Source organism: Pezoporus occidentalis, unplaced genomic scaffold (assembly GCF_034315485.1).
Source record: "Pezoporus occidentalis ecotype Australia unplaced genomic scaffold, CSIRO_AGI_Poc_V1 ctg15, whole genome shotgun sequence".
Lineage (NCBI taxonomy): Eukaryota > Metazoa > Chordata > Aves > Psittaciformes > Psittacidae > Pezoporus > Pezoporus occidentalis.
The window spans coordinates 8,819,827-8,839,312 of NW_026913316.1; the positions used below are offsets into that span (position 1 = coordinate 8,819,827).

At 40.3% G+C, this 19,486-nt stretch overlaps 1 protein-coding gene across 2 annotated transcripts in view; it reads right to left on the reverse strand.

The window, feature by feature from the left end:
• The window catches only part of LOC134159719 (band 4.1-like protein 4B), an 85,161-nt gene that overhangs the window by 17,805 nt on the left and 47,870 nt on the right, over positions 1–19,486 (reverse strand). For both annotated transcript variants that reach the window (XM_062610969.1, XM_062610968.1), the window contains 3 exons: positions 18,641–18,745; positions 14,374–14,515; positions 13,870–13,947 (listed from right to left, as the gene is read on the reverse strand). In XM_062610969.1, the coding sequence (XP_062466953.1) occupies positions 13,870–13,947; positions 14,374–14,515; positions 18,641–18,745 (325 nt within the window). The remainder of the gene's footprint in view (positions 1–13,869; positions 13,948–14,373; positions 14,516–18,640; positions 18,746–19,486) is intronic.

The window sequence follows — 19,486 nt, forward strand, 5'->3', positions numbered from 1 at the left end:
ACACCGAAATGTAGCAAACGAAAAGCAGCAGGCAGGCTGGCTGGATATGGCAGCTCTCCAACACTGCTGCAGAGTAAGTTAGTTGCATTGCTGGGACAGCTAATACAAAGTTACCAGTTTTGCCCCTTGGTCTTTACCAATTAAATCCATGATGATCCAGTGCCAGGTGCCTAGATCACAATGCACAGACAACAAAATCAAGTGGCATCTTCTGCAGATGGAGGCTGTTGTCATAGGAGAAAGTCACTAAAGATGGATAACATGAAAAGGAGGAAATTAATACTGTGATTTCTGCCAGTTGAGAGTGCCCCAGGTAAGCCATGTATTTCCTGATTCCACTGCCAGCTAGCAGGCTGTCCATGCACTCTTTACCAGATGACACTAAGCTGGGAGGAGTGGCTGACACGCCAGAAGGCTGTGCTGCCATCCAGCGAGACCTGGACAGGCTGGAGAGCCATGAAATATAACAAGGGAAAGTGTAGAGTCCTGCATCTGGGCAGGAACAACCCCAGGTTCGGTATAGGTTGGGAAACGACCTGCTAGAGAGCAGTGTAGGGGAGAGGGACCTGGGGGTCCTAGACAGGATGACCATGAGCCAACACTGTGCCCTTGTGGCTAAGGCCAATGGCATCCTGGGATGTATTAGAAGGGCGGTGGTTAGTAGGTCGAGAGAGGTCCTCCTTCCCCTCTACTCTGCCCTGGTGAGACCCCATCTGGAATATTGTGTCCAGTTCTGGGCCCCTCAGTTCAAGACGGACAGGGAGCTGCTGGAGAGAGTCCAGCGCAGGGCAACCAAGATGATTAAGGGAGTGGAGCATCTCCCTTATGAGGAAAGACTGAGGGAGCTGGGTCTTTATAGTTTAGAGAAGAGGAGATTATTTATAAGTGTCTATAAATATATAAAGGGGGAGTGTCATGAGGATGGAGCCAGGCTCTACTCAGTGGCAAACAATGATAGGATGCAAACTGGAACACAAGAGGTTCCACTTAAACTTGAGAAGGAACTTCTTCACAGTGAGGGTGACGGAACACTGGAACAGGCTGCCCAGGGAGGTTGTGGAGTCTCCTTCCCTGGAGACATTCAAAGCCCGCCTGGACACATTCCTGTGTAACGTTATCTAGGTGTTCCTGCTCTGGCAGGGGGATTGGACTAGATGATCTTTTGAGGTCCCTTCCAATCTCCAGCATACTGTGAAACTCACCACTAGCCACGCCTGATTATTTCTAAGTGTAGACACTGACAGCTCATCATCCATTACCTCCATGCCTTATTAACACAGAGAATTCAAACCCAGGGACATTTCATCAAAGGCTGACTAATAACCACGGGACATACCTGCACTTTCTCAAAAGTATCAGAATCACATTCCTCTGTTGAACGGTTATGATAGATTGACACAAACAGCACACTGCCTGACCCTTGTTCCACACAAATAATTTGGCTTTCAGTCTTTACTTGTATAGGAGCAAAAGCTGGCTGAGAGTCCTTAAGTGTCCAGAAACTCAACCAATCACTGTCTCCTTGAATGTCAGGATAGTAAGGAATACTTTGCATTATTTTTTTGTCCTATTTTTCTGGTCTATTGAACTCTGCTAAAATCCCCAGGAGTTTATACAGTTCATTATTCTAAAGGAAAAGAATAGCACAGGAAGATTAAAGTCAGTGGAGCTACAGGAAAAGTGTTAAAATTACAGACTGGTGCTCTACTTTTATATCTGTCCAGAAGGGCACTTGAGCATATTTTCAACTTCAGCATGTGACTTGTCCTAGTGATTACTGCAGCCTTTAACGATGCATTTACCTGCAAATTTTGGTGACCTCTCATGGATTAGTATCTCCTCAAACAGACATAGGAGTGCTGACTGCTGCACTGTGCTGCAGTTTGCCAGGCTCACTATTCTTAAAGTCTGCTCTGACTTAAGCTGCTGTACAACAATAATCGTTTCCTAGCATAATATGTCACCCTTTCCAACATGCCTTGTGGAAACATAACACTGCTTCCTTAAATGTAGTGTATGCAAAACCACCTTATCCTGTAAATAAGACCAACTCGAATAGAAGCTGAAAGTCTATAAAGAGCGATGTTTTCCATGGTTTAAGATTCATGCATGAGGAAATCCAATTCCATATCTATAAATCTTTTGTGATTGTTACATATAAAACCCTATTTATTCATAACCTCACACCCTTGGCTATGGAATCATTCATATTACCAGCCACCAAGCACTGGAAAAACACGAAGATTCTGTTTTCACTGTAATTTTATCTTGTTGTGTTCAAACACAAGAGCTCATTAGACATATACATTTACAGATTACAGATACCTGCATTGTAATACTTTGCAAATTCGATGCCATGAAACACATCAAATGCCTCTGTGTCTGTTGAGTCCCTCATTAAAGCAATCCACTGTCAAAGTAAATGTATTGCTCCTTTGTTCCTTTTCTCATCTTGTCTCCATGTTTTCAAGAATAAACTGGGATTCTACCTTAAGAGCCAGTCTCCCAGTCAGAGACACTAGGCTACACTCAGGCATGTTCCATAGCTAAGGAGATTAGTCCCAGCCAAGGGATAATCCCAATTGATTAGGGCTATTAGCACATAGCTCACTCTCACCCATTCTTAATTACAGCAGAAATTTCTCCTTTGGACTGAGAAGAAAAGTACAGAACTCTTCTGCTTGGCCCAGGAATGACAGCAGTTTCAATGCCAGAAGGCTGCTCTATCCTTTGAGCAGAACTCTGCTTCCCCATAATTTGTTTATTGGGGAGAGGATCCAGGGGATCCATTATTACAGACGTCTCTGTGAAAGCGACTGAAGAAGATTATAATGATTATAATGCTGCAGTGAACAGGAAAAGAAAAGGGAAATGGGAGAAAGGCCAAACGGTGACAGTCCTCTCCCTGGAGGTCTGCTTGTGGCATTTCTTCAGGGCAAAAAATACCCTGTGAATGAAATGTCACGGGCAGATGCTGGTCCCTGCTCAGTATCTTCCTGCCCATCCCAGCAGAGGCTCACAGGGAAGCCAAACTGGGAGCTGGGGATTTCCTGCAAGGCACATTTCCAGCACTGCTGCCTCCAAGGCCCCTTCCCAGCACCGTGTCCTGATAGAGGAGGCCAAAACATGCTGTTGTCTGGCAACCTCCATCGATGTTATGGTCCCTGGGAAGATTATGGTTAACTCAATCAATTCAGAAAAACACTGAAGTGTTTCTAAAATGTAAGAGGAGCAGAAACTGTCAACTTCATTACTGGGGAACAATGAGGGGGCTTACAGTGGTTACTTTTAACTTTCTCCCCAAGAGCCCTGGGATAGATGAAAGCTAAGACCTGGGATACTCTGTTTTGGGGGTGAGGGGAGCATCATTCTGATTTATTGTTGGGTTTTGGTTTGTTGGGGTCTTTTATTTGGTTGGTTATAATCCTGTGCCTGCTGCTTTTCGAGCATGCTCTGTATCAGCTTGGGAACTATCTGTTCTTGATGCAGGAATATGCCCACTTCAGACATGCTGTAGATGTGAAGAAAGCCCTTTACCCGCACTGCCTCAGTGCCCCTGCTGTTGGTGAGGAAGAAAGGAGAAAGCACAGTTTCTTCAACCTTTTTCCCAAACCACTAGCAGCAAGACAGGAGAGATCTGAAGGAGAAAATCACTTTGGAGGCACACACAAATGTGGGCTCTGCTGACCACAGACATTCTGAAGAGAACAAGCTTTGTCTGAAGGCTGGCCAGTTCAGCCACTGATGCAAACACATGGACTTTATCTGGATATGTGCACTTGAGCTTCACGGTTATTGATCTTGACTACCTTGCTCTAGTTAGTTGTAGCATGAGATGAGTGCCAAATTGTGCACAAATTCAGGTGGTAAGAGCCCACTGTGCTTGGCACACATTTCCCTTCTCCAGCACTGCCAACAGGGTTCTCAGCAGAGCATGTCCACATGGCCTGGTGTGTGTGCCAGATGGGATGGGCAGCTCCTTCATCAAAATCCATTCTGGTAAATCTCTCACTTTGCCAGAAGTGGTTAGGTGATGTTTCAGAGCACTTGCAAGACTCTACCCAACATTTTGGCAGGGGATCAATAAATGACATTAAAACTTGCTGAAAGAGTTTTGTAGAGGTTCACTTCATGACCTCACTGGATGTTCCTCCTAGACAGTGTGGGGATTTGGTCTTGGGTTACTGAGCATGAGATGGATGCCAAGCCATAAAACAAGCCATAAATCCAAGGTTATTCCACAGTTCTGTGGACAAGTTCCAAGAAATAACTCTAAGGAGTACACAAGGACCGTTTTCTAGTAATCTGATTTTAAACTGGGTGTATAGGACATCTACCTATGTAGAAATTTTCCTCCTCAGCCCAATACAGTTTAGGATTTTGTTTCCAGAGGGTGATACAAGGGGTAATGAATAGAAGAAGACAGTTTCTACCAAGTTCAGTGGTTTTCAATCCAATTATCATGACAGTTTGTTATCTTGAACTAAACAACTCCTGTATTCTTCCTTCCACAGTTAAATTACAATTTTCCTCTATGATCTACAATATTTGGGACATGGCACAGAGACTATGGAGTTACCATAGACATGCTGAGATTTATGTAAATTTATCAGTTCAACTTACTGATCATTTCTACTACTGCCATTCCTCTCAGTTACGAAACTTGTACTAGGCTCTGTGCAAAGTCAAAACAAAAGATCTGTCCTGATGTAAATCTCACAAGCTGATGATGGGGTCTCTGGTTTGTTTCTGCTTGCTAGGAGACAGACTACAACAAATGAATAGGTATTATGTTTCATTAGGGGATTTTTACACTGTTGTGGATAACAGTAAAAAGAAGAGGACAAATCAGTAGATAGGCCACTAGAGAAAATCTCTGGTCACTTATGTACCACTTGTGGTTCATCAGAAGACACTGCTACTGGAACTACTTGGGAATTCTCATCAGAAAATGCCTATTTATTCAAACTGAAAGTGTTGGAAAAGAATCTGTGCTGATTCAATTTTCTCAATATATATATATTCTAATATATATTCTATATATTCTAAATGGTTTCACTCATCATTTTGTCAGAGGAGTTTTTAGTGCCTAATTTAGAAAAGAAGTTTTGGTTGGAAACATGAGTTCATTGATATTAATTAACAAGCATTGCTTGAAACTGAAACACTTCACAACTGCTGAAATGAAAACACTTCAAACTGCCTTATCCTTCTCTCTACCCTTCTCAGTATTCCCTGACATTTGGTTCGGGATGTTTTCCAAAATATAGGCTTTTGAAAGAAAATGTAGACAAACAGCTTTTACTTTGATCAAAGAAGATGAAAAAAAAAAAAAAAGTATTTCCTATCAGTTCAATTTAATTGAGTGACAAATAAAAAGAAAATTTACTTGCTCTTTTTGCTAGTTTTACAAGTTGAGTCACCCAACCAGCCAAAAAACAGCTCGGAAAGCAGATGTTTCCATTTTCTGTTGGAGCTTGGAGACATTCAATTGAAATTCCACAGAACAGCCCAACCAGTTAGCATCACACTTGCTATCACATTGGAACAATGTGAATTAGAATTACACATATATCAATTCATTAGCGGATAGGAACGAAAACAAACACACAATAGTTACTCACTGAAGTCTAAATGCAATTGTCAGTAATCACACTGAGGAAGAGAGATTATGAACTTCACAGCTGCTGAGACAAAAGAAATTATATACTTCTCAGGCCAAAGGAAAAGTGATTAATAGGCCTTCATCAGAAGACTCTGAGCCATAACAGCTTCACCACAATACTTGTCTCATTGACAGCAAACATAAAACAATACACCTAGTCTGAAGTAGGCTTTTGCACAGAAGCGGAACACTTTTTCTGTTACTCGAATTACTGCAGAGTGGAAAAGAAGAGTTAGCCAGTACATGCAAAAGTTGATGCACTGCCTGAAAAGCTCCATGTATCTATTGCTCACTTTTATTCTTCCTTGGCAACGTTACACCTGCTTACTACTGCTAAGGACATGAAACACATTCACTTGAAAGATAAAACAATAATCTGAAATAAAATAAAAAGATACTGAGCAAAAGTATGATTGAACATATCAGACCTGATTTATAACAATGAGCAGGTCCTAAATGGTTTGCTAAAGATTTGCCTTCTCAGCTTGAAGCAGGAGGTAGATGTCAGCCAGTTTAAAATCTGCCTGTTTGCATTTACTTGATCTCCTTCTCTTACCTTGATGTTGATTTTAAGCAAAGGAGAAAGCCGCTACTGTCATGGAATGAACAGGTTTTTGATGAGGAGGCAGGAGAAAGAGATTGAACATAGCATTTTCTTACTTTATATTTTTTAAGCTACAGTAATGTTTATGATTCTCAAGTTTCTGATTTTCCCAACCACTGCTGAAGTGGTGGCAATCTATATCACTTCAGAGGCACTTAGAAAAGCTAAAAATGGTTATTGCACTAATTACACTAAAAGAGAAGCTCACAGTCTTGCGCTGCCCTGTCTATGGTATTTGTCAGTTTCAGATGCTCTGCATCATTAGTAAGGGAGCAGCCCCCCTAAGATCTTGCCTGCCAGTCACTGTTATTGCAGTCAAGCACATCCTAGACTCCCTCTCATAGGGATCAAACTTCATCTTAAAGTTACTTCAACAGCCATAGTAATCTTATTTGGAGTACTACTCCAGAAACTACACTGCTTGCAAATGTACTTTATCATTTCTACAGTCCTAAGGAGAACCTATAGGTAAATAATTTTGTTTGTGGGGTTAGTGTTCAGCTGAATCAGTGATCCAGCTCCTGTCACAGCCTCACTAAGAAAGCTGGGAAAAATGAAACCATCCAGCAACCCATCTACAGAAAGACCTATATGTACAGCTGTGACACCAGAACCTCAGTTGTCCAGCTTCACAGGCAAATCTGTAAATGGCCACCAAACAACCCATTGTAGAGGAACAGCAAACATCCTGCCACTATGCAATAATACCACAGACTTCAGTCAAGGAGCACTAGTGGTTATCTAAGCTATTTTCCTGACTGTATCTCCCTGCAGGCACACAGGTGGTAAAAGACCCACCAGTTTTCTGCTGCAAATGCCTTCTCAAATGAGCTTCCACCATGGGGTAGGCCTGCGATGGAGTTCAGCCAAAGTTTTAAGCTCCAGGACCAGTTCTGATTTCTTGATCTGGCAAAAAACAGATTTAAGGATATCCATTTACTTATTTTATCATTTCTTCAGGCATGGGGCAGGCACATGGAATGCCAGGGGACAGTTGAGACATCATCTTACAATGTACAGAGGTGACAGACTAAAAATAATTGTATGTGGCAGAATTTATCACCTCTCAGAGAAAAACTCACACCCTCTTGATCCAAACTACCTTATGACATTCCACCCTTACCTGCATGCCCAGTTCTATAAAAAGCTATCCAGTGGGCCATTCATTATTTAATACCAGTGAATTAGAACACACAAAGTAGGCACACTGCAGAGTTTTCCCTGCATTTTTTTTTCCATTTAACACCTTCCCTCTTTTTGGTACCTTTTCTTGTTCACGTACACATTGTATCCAGTTTATCATGGTGCCCACCGGTATAAAGTCAGCAATGGATTTCACTTTGTAGATCTTTTCATTTCTTGCTGAATTCACTTGTAATTAGTTAAAGAAACAGGGAAGTGTTGAATTGTCTGTCATACATTTACAGAACGCATAAGCTGTTCTGCTCAACAGACAGATAACAGGGGAAAAAAAATCATTAAGCCAATGAATTTAAATTACTTATAGTAGAGGCAAAATAAAAATTAAATCTAGACGTAGAAACAGTTAATCTTTTAGCATTCTCTCATTCTGTTTCTTCACTGACTGTGTGTCTTTCTATAATAGATGAATGGGAGCAAATCACCAAACAGTTGAGTAGCAGTCAGAGTTTTACATTTTTTAATGAATGTTAAACTCAGATCCAAGAGGCAGTCTCTCAGCTGGACTCTTGGTTATCTTGTGTATTAGTAACTCAATAGACTGCTTATGAGACTGCCACCCACCAATAAAGCCCTGTGCCTGAACATGCAGAGCTACATGTTAGTTGCAAGTCCTATTTATAATGCTTTTAGTTGCAAGTCCTATTTATAATGCTTTATGTGCATAGACTATAAGCAGCAGCTATTGGGGAGTGTGAAAAAACAATCCAAAACATATTCACGCATTATGCTGGCTGGCCAAGTGCCATGATTGGTTTTAAATGCACTAAGTCCCTTCTCTAGTTATTAGCATGCTTTATATAACCTAAATGATGCTCAGGTAATTTGCATTTCCTTGGTTCAGGCTGGGTGCTCCGAGGAGCCTTGCTCTGCATGCACCACTGAGGACTTTCTGCAAACCCTCAGTCACGTCTCATACTCAATTTGACCGGGCATTAGAGTGCACCCCTTTGAACTGTGCTCTTATCTAGTTGATGCCCTTTTCTTGCAGTAGAAAAAACGGTCCTTTTCAATATCAGTAAGTTCAGAGCATTCCTTGAGTTCATATGGAACTAGATTTATTGCCTGTTGCTACAGGGTTTTTTTATATTAAAGTTGCTTGCTTCAGCAATTGCTGTTCTTTGCTTTTTCTTAGCTTAATGTGGAGTTAAAGGGCATGAAGTTGAATCTGGGAATAAATATACATTTCCCCTGTTGCCTACTGCTTTTGGTTCTTATCCATACATATAACTGACAAACTAATTCTCTTGTGCAGATTCTTTTGCTCATAATTGGCCATTGCATGTAAGCTTGAATGTGCTAATACTGCTAATTGAGAAGCTGGCTTGGAAAATGGCATTTTTGAACACTCCTTTGAATCCAGGTCAGAGTTATTGCTTCCAATTCATCTTGTATTAAGAAATGTTTGGGATTTCTTTTGTGTGTTACGAAGATGTAAAAGGAAAAAACTTCTAAACCTGAAATATATCACACAGCTTTCATAAGTTTCTTGAGAAGACCTCTTTTATCTTCTGTATGTAGTTCACCATAAATAAAGCATTTATAAATTTGTCTCTGACTGAGAGGTTTTAAAGACCTCTAGGGCATGCAGAGATATTTGATCTATACTTTCAGCCAGCTAGATGGTAGATACAGGCTATCTAATACTCTTATCAAATATTAGTCTTGAATTACATTATAGCTGCTTTTGTTTAGAATTCAGTGCCAAAAGGACTGGTTATGGAGGTATTAGAGTTTTATATGTTTGTCTTTCTTCCTTGGAAAAATTGTTTTGCACTGTGAGAAGTTCACACTGGTTACCTTCACTTTGCTTTCAAAATGGTAGATGCTAATGCATCAAATTCTGTACTCAAAACTGGAGTGAGATCACTTTCAACGAATAGGACTGCATACACTGGTAATACTATTACTGAAATAGAAATATTTGTTTTCAACCCATCCTAAATAAAAATACCTAGTTTTAAATTGAAGACCATTCAATTTTTTAAACTATCGTACTGATGATTTACACCTCTTAAACGTTGCATCTTGTTTTGATAAGGCAAAAAATTTTCTACTTCCCGTTTTTCACCAATAGATGGCAGCTGAAGCTCTAGCAATTTGTTCACTTAATACATCCGGAAGTAAGAACGCTTGTAGTTTGCAAGTATATAGCCAGCTATAAATCAGTGTTTTTTGATATCTCTTCAGATGTGATCATGATTTAGTCCTAGCCATCCACCTTGCATTATAAACTTTAGTCCATTATCTCCATTTTGTGTATAAACCTGGTCATTCTTATTTCTCTTGTCCTATTCCATTGGGTCAAACCAAAGAGACTGGTGGCAGAAAAAGCCTACTACACTGATAAAACTAATTTCAATAAACCACACGAAGGATGCTCAAAATTCTTAATATATAATCCTGTATTATTTTCTAAAATCCACTTCTTTTGTGAAACACAGAAGCAGAAAGAATTTAATCTTGTTTACATACAACTCAGGTACAGTGCTCAAAGTCACAATTAAGTAGTATAAAAAGACAGGGATTTTCTTCTGCGTAAATTATAATGATTTTAAGGACAAGTAATGTGTGGCAGCCAATTAGTTGTAGGATTTACATGAAAAATCAATGGAAGCATGCATAAACCACATGGTTTGAGGACTGCAGAGCACAAAAAGATACCTTTCCTTCTAGGCAATCTGCATTAGTAAATGTACATTATTTCCCCTGCAAAATTATTTCCTGAAATACGTCTGCCTCATAATTGCCCTGCTGTTACTGGCAATCTAAGTATTGATGACTAAGTGACCATTACTTCTCGTACATACCACAGTAGCAGTTTGAGGCAGACCGGGTGGATAAATTTGAGTGCTCTGATTCCTGCATAGACACCTGCATGAATTCTATTAATCCAATCCATTCAGTAATCCTTCAATTTTTATATTATAATTTTGTTTTGTGAGCTCCACCTCTAACTGTAACTCTCAGCATGTATTAAAGCTTCCGCTGTATGGGCAACAGCAGCAAAACATGGATAAAACCCAAAGCCATCAAGAAGCATCAATGATTAGACACTGAACAATGAAGATCATGCAGCTGAGTCAGTGATTATTAATCACTCTCAACCGGTAACGTTACAGAAGGGAGGACGTCTAAAACTGCTTTAAATTAACTCTTCTCCAGTGAACTGGAGAATTTTGGCAGCAAACATCATGACACACACATCACACACACCCCCACAATTCATTGTAGGTGTCCAATTTAGGTGCCTTAGACTCTCTAGTCCAGACTAGAAGATGGCTCTAAATGCCCCTTTGCAGGAAACCCCCTGACTATGTAGGAACCTGAACTGAACTTCTAACCTTATCACCTCAGGCAAATGCCCCAAATCAGGCAGCATGAATGACCTTCTTAGACATTGTACCTGTCACTGAATGTGAAACAAATGGGTGCAATTAACAAGCAACCTCCCAAGGGCCAGGTCATAGCATGCAAAACCAGCATACCCCCGCTGACTTGACAGTAACACAATGTAAGCTGTACACCATCTTGACCCTCAAATGACAGCACATGTTATCACAACAGAATTATGAAATAATCAGACTGGTTCAGAGCTATGCATTTCCCATAGCTTGCTTTAGTTTGGAGCCTCTCTTCCTGAAGAATAAACTTTTCATTCAAACCTCAAGTGAGAGCAGCCTGTAGCCAGTGAAACTGCAGAGAAAGGTCTGTAAACAATAACTGCTCTGTAGAGAACAAGATGACCTTTATGGATGTTAAAACAGAAAGGGTTGATTGATGCTCTGCAGTACATCTCTCCAAAATATTAAAACCAAGAAAACAATGGAAGGTTAGTTTATGAACATACAGTGTGACAAATTATGTCAGCAGATAGGGGGTAGGAAATGGGAAAGCACGACTGGGTAAAATATCTGGGGAAAAGAGCCTAAATCATCAGGTGGAAAAGTGTTTAATGCTGACTTCTATTAAATGGAAACAAAACCCAAACCTGTTATCTAGAGCAGGTCAGTTGCTAAAATCTCCATGACTCACCCCCATGATTCACGTTTTAAAATTCTGCTTAATACAGCAAGATACGGTTTGATGATTTTTAGAATAAGAAATCCATTAATAAAACCTAAAGGATAATTACTTACAGTTTAGCCACAAACACGTTATTAACACAGAAGATAATCTAATGTGTATAGAATCACAGAATCACATAGATCAGAAAAAACCTTTAAGATCATCAAGCGCAACCGCAAACCTAACACTGCCAAGTCACCACAAAACCATGTACCTAGCTGCCTTATCCACACGTCTTATAAGTACCTCCAGGGATGGTGAAACAACCGCTTCTGTGGGCAGCCTGTTCCAGTGCTAGATAATCCTTCCAGTGAAGAAATTTTTCCTAATATCCAATCTAAACCTCTCCTGGTGCAACATGAGGCCATTTCCCTTCGTCCTATCACTTCTTACTTGGGAAAAAAAACATCTACCTTGCTACAGTTTCCTTTCAGGTAGTCTCTCAGGTTCAGTCTGCCTGTGTGTTGTCAACCCAAACTACTAAAAAAGGCTGCAGAATGCTGCCCCTCTTTCTCACTTTACTTTGCTTCCTTTTAATTTTCCCTTCCTCCAGAAATGTAAGGGAGCAATTGGAATTGTTCAGTTTAAATGCATCTCTTCCTGTCACTTTCTGAAATGGAACAGTTCCATCATCCACCATTGAAGGAGCTTTCAGGTAAACCTCATTTCCATAGATGCTCCTCAGTCTGCAATGGTATTTTCAGGTGCAAAAGCAGGTCTCTCCTATATGGTGGATGTGGCAGCAGTAAGTGCTGTGCTGTCATCATAGCTGCTAGTGCTGGAACAGTTCTCCCACCAAGGAGATCCAGGGGCTCAAGGAGCTAGAAGGTCCCTAAAATTTCAATTTGCCACAGTTCAGAGATACAACACTTGTACTAAGAAAGTCTTAGGGCAAAAAGACTGTTCAGCTGACTTGGTTGAAGGGCAAAGATAAGAAGAGGGTCAGGAGAAACAGGCTGGGTGCAAATAGCACGTCGATGGAAGGTGAAGAACATGCTTATTGAACCCCCTGAAGTATTAGAGGGACCATCAAGTATCCTCAAGGACTTTGTGAAGAAACAATTCCACACGCTTGAAGCTGCATAAGAGAGAATAGCTTTGCAGATCTTTCTATCCTTCTAGGGCTGATGTCCATTCCCAAGCTGCAGTGTAACAGTGACAGTCTCAGCTGCTCCATAGCCCCTGCCCAGTCCCCTGCATCAAACCTGTTAACCCATCCACAGCGGCAAGTCTTTAGTCATAGTACACCCTGTGCCTACCTCAGAATGCCTCTGAAGCCAAAAAGCCACAGCTGAATATTCACATCCCTTCTGCAAGCAGGTAGGGGCCTAGGAAGGATAAGCCTTCACTTCATTAGACTGGCAGGGGAAGTCACATCTCCCACCCAGTGGTAACAGGACACAGGCAATTGTTTACAGACAGGTACAATACAGTCTCTGAAGGAAAAGATACATTCCTACAGAGCCTTTCCAATACTGTAAAATAGCACCTAACCATGTAGTGAAAGCAATGCCTAGAATGTAAGTACTTTAATACAAAAAGGTTTATGCCAAAAACAGTGCTGTCCGTATTGTGCTTGTTGTACGCTTTAAATATGGTTTCTAGAAGCAAGCAAAAATGGCTTTGGACAGCAGAGGAGCTATCTGGTATTAAAGCTATTTCCAGTGCAAGATGACTTGGAGAAAGTTAAGGATCATACTGTGATCCTTCAAGTAGTCTGCTGGGAATCTGAGCTGAAAGCCTGAGATCCCTAAGGCAAGAGGCATTTTGACTTCAGTGGAGCCACTATCTTTCCTTGGCTTTTAAGCAAAATCACAAATCACATACTAAAAAAAGAAGTTAATAATCAACACATTGTAGACTATTTTGCCTTAAAGTGAAGCAAAGCACTCTGCTAATGAAACATGAAAGTGCAGGTACATGTCTTTTGATTGGCTATTGGGTAAGGTCTTGTGGGGAGAAGAAGAGACTTTTCAGACAACTCCCAAAAGCAAATCTATGATCAGATTAGGAATTTATGTTAAAGGGGCAAAGAAGTTTGGGAAACCAGTGCAGCAAGGTATAAAGATACCCAGGTAGGAGAGAGAAATGAGAAGTCATCCAACAATAAAAAATCACATGCAGAAGATCAGCCACAATATTGGTTGATGTGGACTCATTTTCAGAGATGCTGAGCTGAGTTTGATGGATGCTCAAGACCACTGACTATCAAGGAAACTTACTTCAGTCCTTTGCACTATCCAACACACTGTATAGTATCCCATTCATTTTAGCTGCAGGCAAATTACTGAAAACTTTCACATTTTTTTGGTGGCAAACTGAAATTATTTACCATAGGTGTGGCCTCTGTGAAATCCATCAGGAGGTCACCTGGCTCCAAAGCAAATGTACTTCCAGCGTCTGTGGAACTCTAAAGGCAAAGAAGAAACCCAGCATTGAAAAAGACATTGAATTTCTGTAATTCTGTTGGTTGTTGGGGCTTTTTGTTTCATTTGGGTGTTTTTTTGTTTGTTTGTTTCTTTTATCCCTTAAAGCAGAGATTGCCAAATAAATTAATTATGCACCTTTGAAATTAAGGTAAATATCAATTTAATCCTGATCCAGTGCCCCCCTAATATTGGTGAAAAACTACTTTAGGTTTTAGTTGAGTCTTGGAGCAAGCTTTAAATATTCCCTTATACAACAGGTTAAACATATTACTTACTACAACTCTGCCTTAAAAACTACTCCTAAATGTAGAATTAATCCATCTAAGGAAAATATGTTATCTGCCCCTCCCTCCCACCCTTTCTGAATACTCTCCCAACTGACAAAAGCTCATTGCTTTGTATATTACCTTGCCACCAGGTGAAACCTGTGGTTGTCCTTCTGATGTCTGTGGCGTGCATGTTTTCTGTGACCCCGGAGATGCTGAGGACACAGGTGTGGATGCTGCTGCTGCTGCTGCTGCTAGTGCTGGAGGAAGGTCATCTTCATCACTGCAGTTGATAAAAGCGGACAGATCTTCTCATTAGAAAATGTCACCAGACTTTACCCATACTCCTTCACCAGGAGGAGGCACTGGTGATAACCTGTCTATACGTCAGCTGTAGTTCTTTGGGGTGAGGTTCTGTTTACTCTTCTATCTGTAATGCTCTAATTTACTTTTCAAGTAAATTACATTTCTTAAGCTTTAAAGATTCCTCCAAAGTGGATTGGCTAGGCAATTCCCATCTGCAAGTGGAAATCTTATGTGCAAGTAGAGTCTTTCTACTGAGTATATATATATGACTAAATAAACTTATTTGATGGTAATGTTTATTCTTTTCTATGAAGGCTGGCAGTATTGATAAGAACAGATCTGGTTAGATCCATGCATGGGACCAACTGCTTCATTGGCTTTAGACCAGTGGGAGATTTGATGCAGCTAGTCTGTGCTGTTGCTTTCAAACCGTTTTTAAAGGACTTTGACTCCAAAAAGGAGCTCTTTAAAAACATTCTTGTGAGAGTATCTTTCTCCTGTCCCATTTATTCCTCTTACAGAGAAAACATTTTATTTAAAACCAGGTTGCATGCTTCCCTTGGGCTCTGGGCCGTCAAGCTGAGCTCTTTCCATCTCACCTACTGTCACCACTAAATGAAAGCTAGTAAAGGATATTATCCTTTCATTTACTGTTGTAGAGCTACATTGACTACAAATCATTGGGATCAGTCAACCCTGAGCACAGATTTTTCCAATTGCTAATTGCAATTGCATGGAGGTAAACAAAGTCATAATTTGGCCTGCAGAACCTTTATTACTGGAAATGATGTATGAAGAGGAAAAACTACAGTTTGACAGTTTAAAGCATAGAGAAAAATTATAAGAAAAAATATTACTACTCATAAAATGGCACCTATTTGAACTACCAATTATGTAGGCACAGTGCACAGAAGCCTGCTATGCCTGCTTGACAGACACTTCCAGAACAGAACTGTATTTGGTTCAGTGCTACTTGAGGGCATCATGCCTGGGCAACACAGTACTTCAAAATTATGTGACATACACAGCCTTATGGTGTGTTGTTCGGTGTGACAGCAATGGTTTTCTATTGTGCTATAAAGCTATGGTGATTAATGTTATCTTTCCAATGTTTCACTTCTTATTTCCTTTGGGTAAGGGTACAATTCAGTCTCAAAGCACGTACAATACACTGGTTTTATGCTGGAAAGAAAATGCAAAACCTTTTGGACCTGTTCAATAGATATTTTATTAATGCAACAAGTCAGTGTTGGGCTATTGACCTAGTTAATCTCTCTTTCAGAAACATGTAGCTGGCATTTCCTCAGTCCTTTCTCCCCACTCTCAGCAGGAACGCACTGGCACCCTCCCCATCCTTGCTGGGTAAAGCTGCTCTGTTGCATACAAGAAAGTGGAAAATTGTCAAGAACTTGCCAGTTCAGAAAGGCTTCTTAGCATCTGGGAACCAAAACTAAGGGTAAGAGTCTAGTCTTATCAGTCATCAAGATATTAGCATGCTAGCTATAAGACTGAGAATTGCCCTTCACTGTATTCCTTTCGCAATATTCCTTCACTGTTTTTTTGCATTTCCCTTGTTTGCATCCCAGAAACAAGATAATTTAAATTGAATAGAATTTGGGTCTAGAAAAAATTTAGAAAAAATCACAGGCTGTATTTTTAACTAGGGAGTCTTCAGCCCTATACATGGCCATAGCACAGGTGACATCTGTGGTTAGATGTGTTTACATGCTGTTTCTCATGGTGAACACTGTACAACTGAAAATCTACATGAGGGCAAGACATGCTTAAAAATGGTTCCTCAAAAACTCAACAACCAAAATTGAGAATTCACTCCTGAACACATTATTTTTCTTTCTTTTTTTTTTTTTTTAATATATAAATCCAATGTTTAAATGTCACTTCTCAATGTGTGTATAATAAACACCATTGCCTTTTCTGCATGAAACTGCTTCTAGTCTCCTTTCCCCACCTGCCTCCACCACAGTGATTGTCACTTCAGGTCTTACCTGCCTGGGTTCTGCTTTTCCCAGACACTGCTGAATTCTCCATGGTACTGTTACTCCCAATGGCTCCTGGCATCTTTTCCCTTCTCTTTGGGACAAACTCTCACTCATTTTCATTTACCCTCTCCTTCTTTCCCCAGTACCATTCTGCAGGTGCCCAGCAGCTCTGGGGGACCAGATGACTGATCACATACAGGAAAGGGCTCAGTCTGGTCCAGAGTTTCTCTTTGTCCTTTAAGAACAGATTAGCTAAACACTTTCTCAGACAAGAATGATCTAGTAATAGCTGATTCTGCTATTACTTCAGGGATGACGCCTTGAGGTACTGATTTTCACTATTCTCTCCTATTGCCTGTACCTCTCTTTTGGTTGTTACTTATTGGTAAACATGCCTTCTCCACCCCTAATATACCCTACATACACATGCCTGTCTACATAGAATAACCCTGTTCTCTTTGTTTTCCGTGTAGCAGTATTTGAGGACCAAGTTTAACAACCTGTTTAGGTTAAAACTTAAATCAAAAGCTTCTCCAAGTGTTCTAGAAAACCTGTGACTGTAGCTGCAAAAGGACATGAATTTCCTTACACATCAGTGTGCTCAAAGAATAGGATCAGCCCCTGCATCCTGTTCATTGCCTGCCATATGATGAGCATCAAATAATTGGTTCTCTCAGTGTCACAGCCTTTTCCTTTGCTGACTGCTATCTACCAGTCCCTCCATTATATAAAAATCTGAAAAAGTATCTTGAAATGCATGGGAGATTTCCTTCTCCTGGCTTGTAGAAAATGAGGTAGTAGAAGTGATGCCTCATTCAAGAAAAGCACACTGCTGTCTGGGCTGTGCTGGGCAGAGTGAGTGAGCCGGCTTCATTCAGGCCTTGGGAAACTGCTCCTACCAAATGCTGTCAAGTTCCTGTCACACATTATCTTCAGGATTAGCAAGCAGTGAGGAAGCTGGGTTCTCTTCCCAGCTTGAGTTGTCAACTCCCATCTCATTTTCAAACCACCCTGGCTGATGTGTCATTGTAAGACAGAGCATGCTATGTGGCTGCAGACCAAGCTGTGGCTGTGTGTTCCCATATGTCAGCTTTGGTCTCTCTGACAAATACCAATTTGGCTAATTGATCATTTTCCTCCTAGTTTCAAATTGATTCATTTCTCTGTTTTTTCTCCTAAATAATTTTTTAGTTTTGGTGATGTAGATTGTTTCTTTTTTTTTTTCCATAACAAAAGCCAGTGTTCTTAAGATTGAGACAGAAAATAATTACATATTGATATTTATTAGAATCCATCTGGAGAAAAGGAAGATGTTTGCTAATGTTTCTATATACTTAGGGACACTAGAATTTTAAATTGCTGGAGGGACTAACAGTTGCCATTCTGCATAGAACACACACATTTTTTCTTTGTTATGGCACTTGTATTAATAAATCTGTTCTTGTACTAATAAATTTATGCTGACAATATTCCTTTTTTAAACCCTAGTTTCCGGTGGTGTTGTCTGTCCCTTCATATGAATGACCAAACAACAAACCTATTTCCACATCTCTTCAGTACTTCACACCTTTAGAGACTCAGTTGACTTATGTGCAAATGGGATGCTAAAGCCCTATGGGCACAGATCACTCTTGCCAAGACTAACTGTAGCTCAGCATTTTTGCTTGTGACAAAATCACACAGAAGGGTGCACTTTTCTGGGAGGGAATGCCTGGCAGCACAGCTTGACCATCCAACAAAGGCAGTTTTCCTCATTTTGCAAATGGGGTTGCAGTGAAGCAGACGGAGCAGCTCGCTCTAGCTCACATGAGGTCTTTGACATTTCATGTGGGAAAAGTTTTTCAACTTGTAATCTGTAAACTCAGAGAAAGGCAGAGGGGCTGCAATTCTGAGGGTTAGCAACTTCTTAAGGACAGCAAATGCATTTCATATTAAAAGTCTGCGGATTCTCAGTGTTGAAAGGATTGGTATCAGTATAAGATCATTATCATGTAATTGCACTCATGCCTTTCAGAAGACATAGCTAGAACAGTAATTAACATCCCCCTGCATTTTCAGCTGTAGTAGGCAAAACCACAAAGATAGTGCTATGCGTTACTCACAAACTGTACTGCCTTGTTAACTTCCTCACACGAGAAACTTTAACCTCCTGCTTCTCTGTAGGGGCAGTTGATGGCGTAGTTTCAGGTCGCACTGGAGCTGGACTTCTAAAAATAACAAGAAAAATACATGTGGCACAGTCTTTATTTAAACTACTTCAGGCATATCAACAAAGTTCTAACTCATCAACACATAAAAGTGGCAAGTGCCCAGTGAAGTTCATCCTTTCGTTCCATTTATAGTTCCCAGGCCAGTGTGCATGAACAGAAAAGGATGTGTGAACTCACCCTCCTGTGCATTGCATTCCATTTATAAAAGCAGCAACTGATTACAAATACAGAACCTATGTAAGAGACCATGTGGAAATGTCAATGTTTCCAGAACACAGCATTTTAATGACAGCCCAGCAATTCAGTTATGTCAGAAATGTTTTTGCAAAAAAAAATGCCTTTAACATTTGTATGAACTATTTCATGAATTGTGAAACCTGTTCTGATTAAAACAGTTTTTACGTTAAATTGAACATTATTGTGCTTTTGAAAGAGCAGCTCAATGGAAATAAACTAATCTGTTTGATCCACGAAAAGAATACTTACTAAAAACATAGCAAACACGTGTGTTTCAGACGCTCGTCAATGTGAAATATACTTGCAGAGCTCCAGCAAAGGATAGAAATGGGAATGAGGAGACCCACATAAAAGGATCTTCTCTTTAGCCATTTATCAGTAGAGTTAACTAGGGCTTGAATAAAAATTGCATAAATACAAGACCTTCATGACCATTTCAACTGTAAGCTTGAGTGGCATGAAGACACTTTAAATGTATTAAATACTACTTCTATTTGAAGC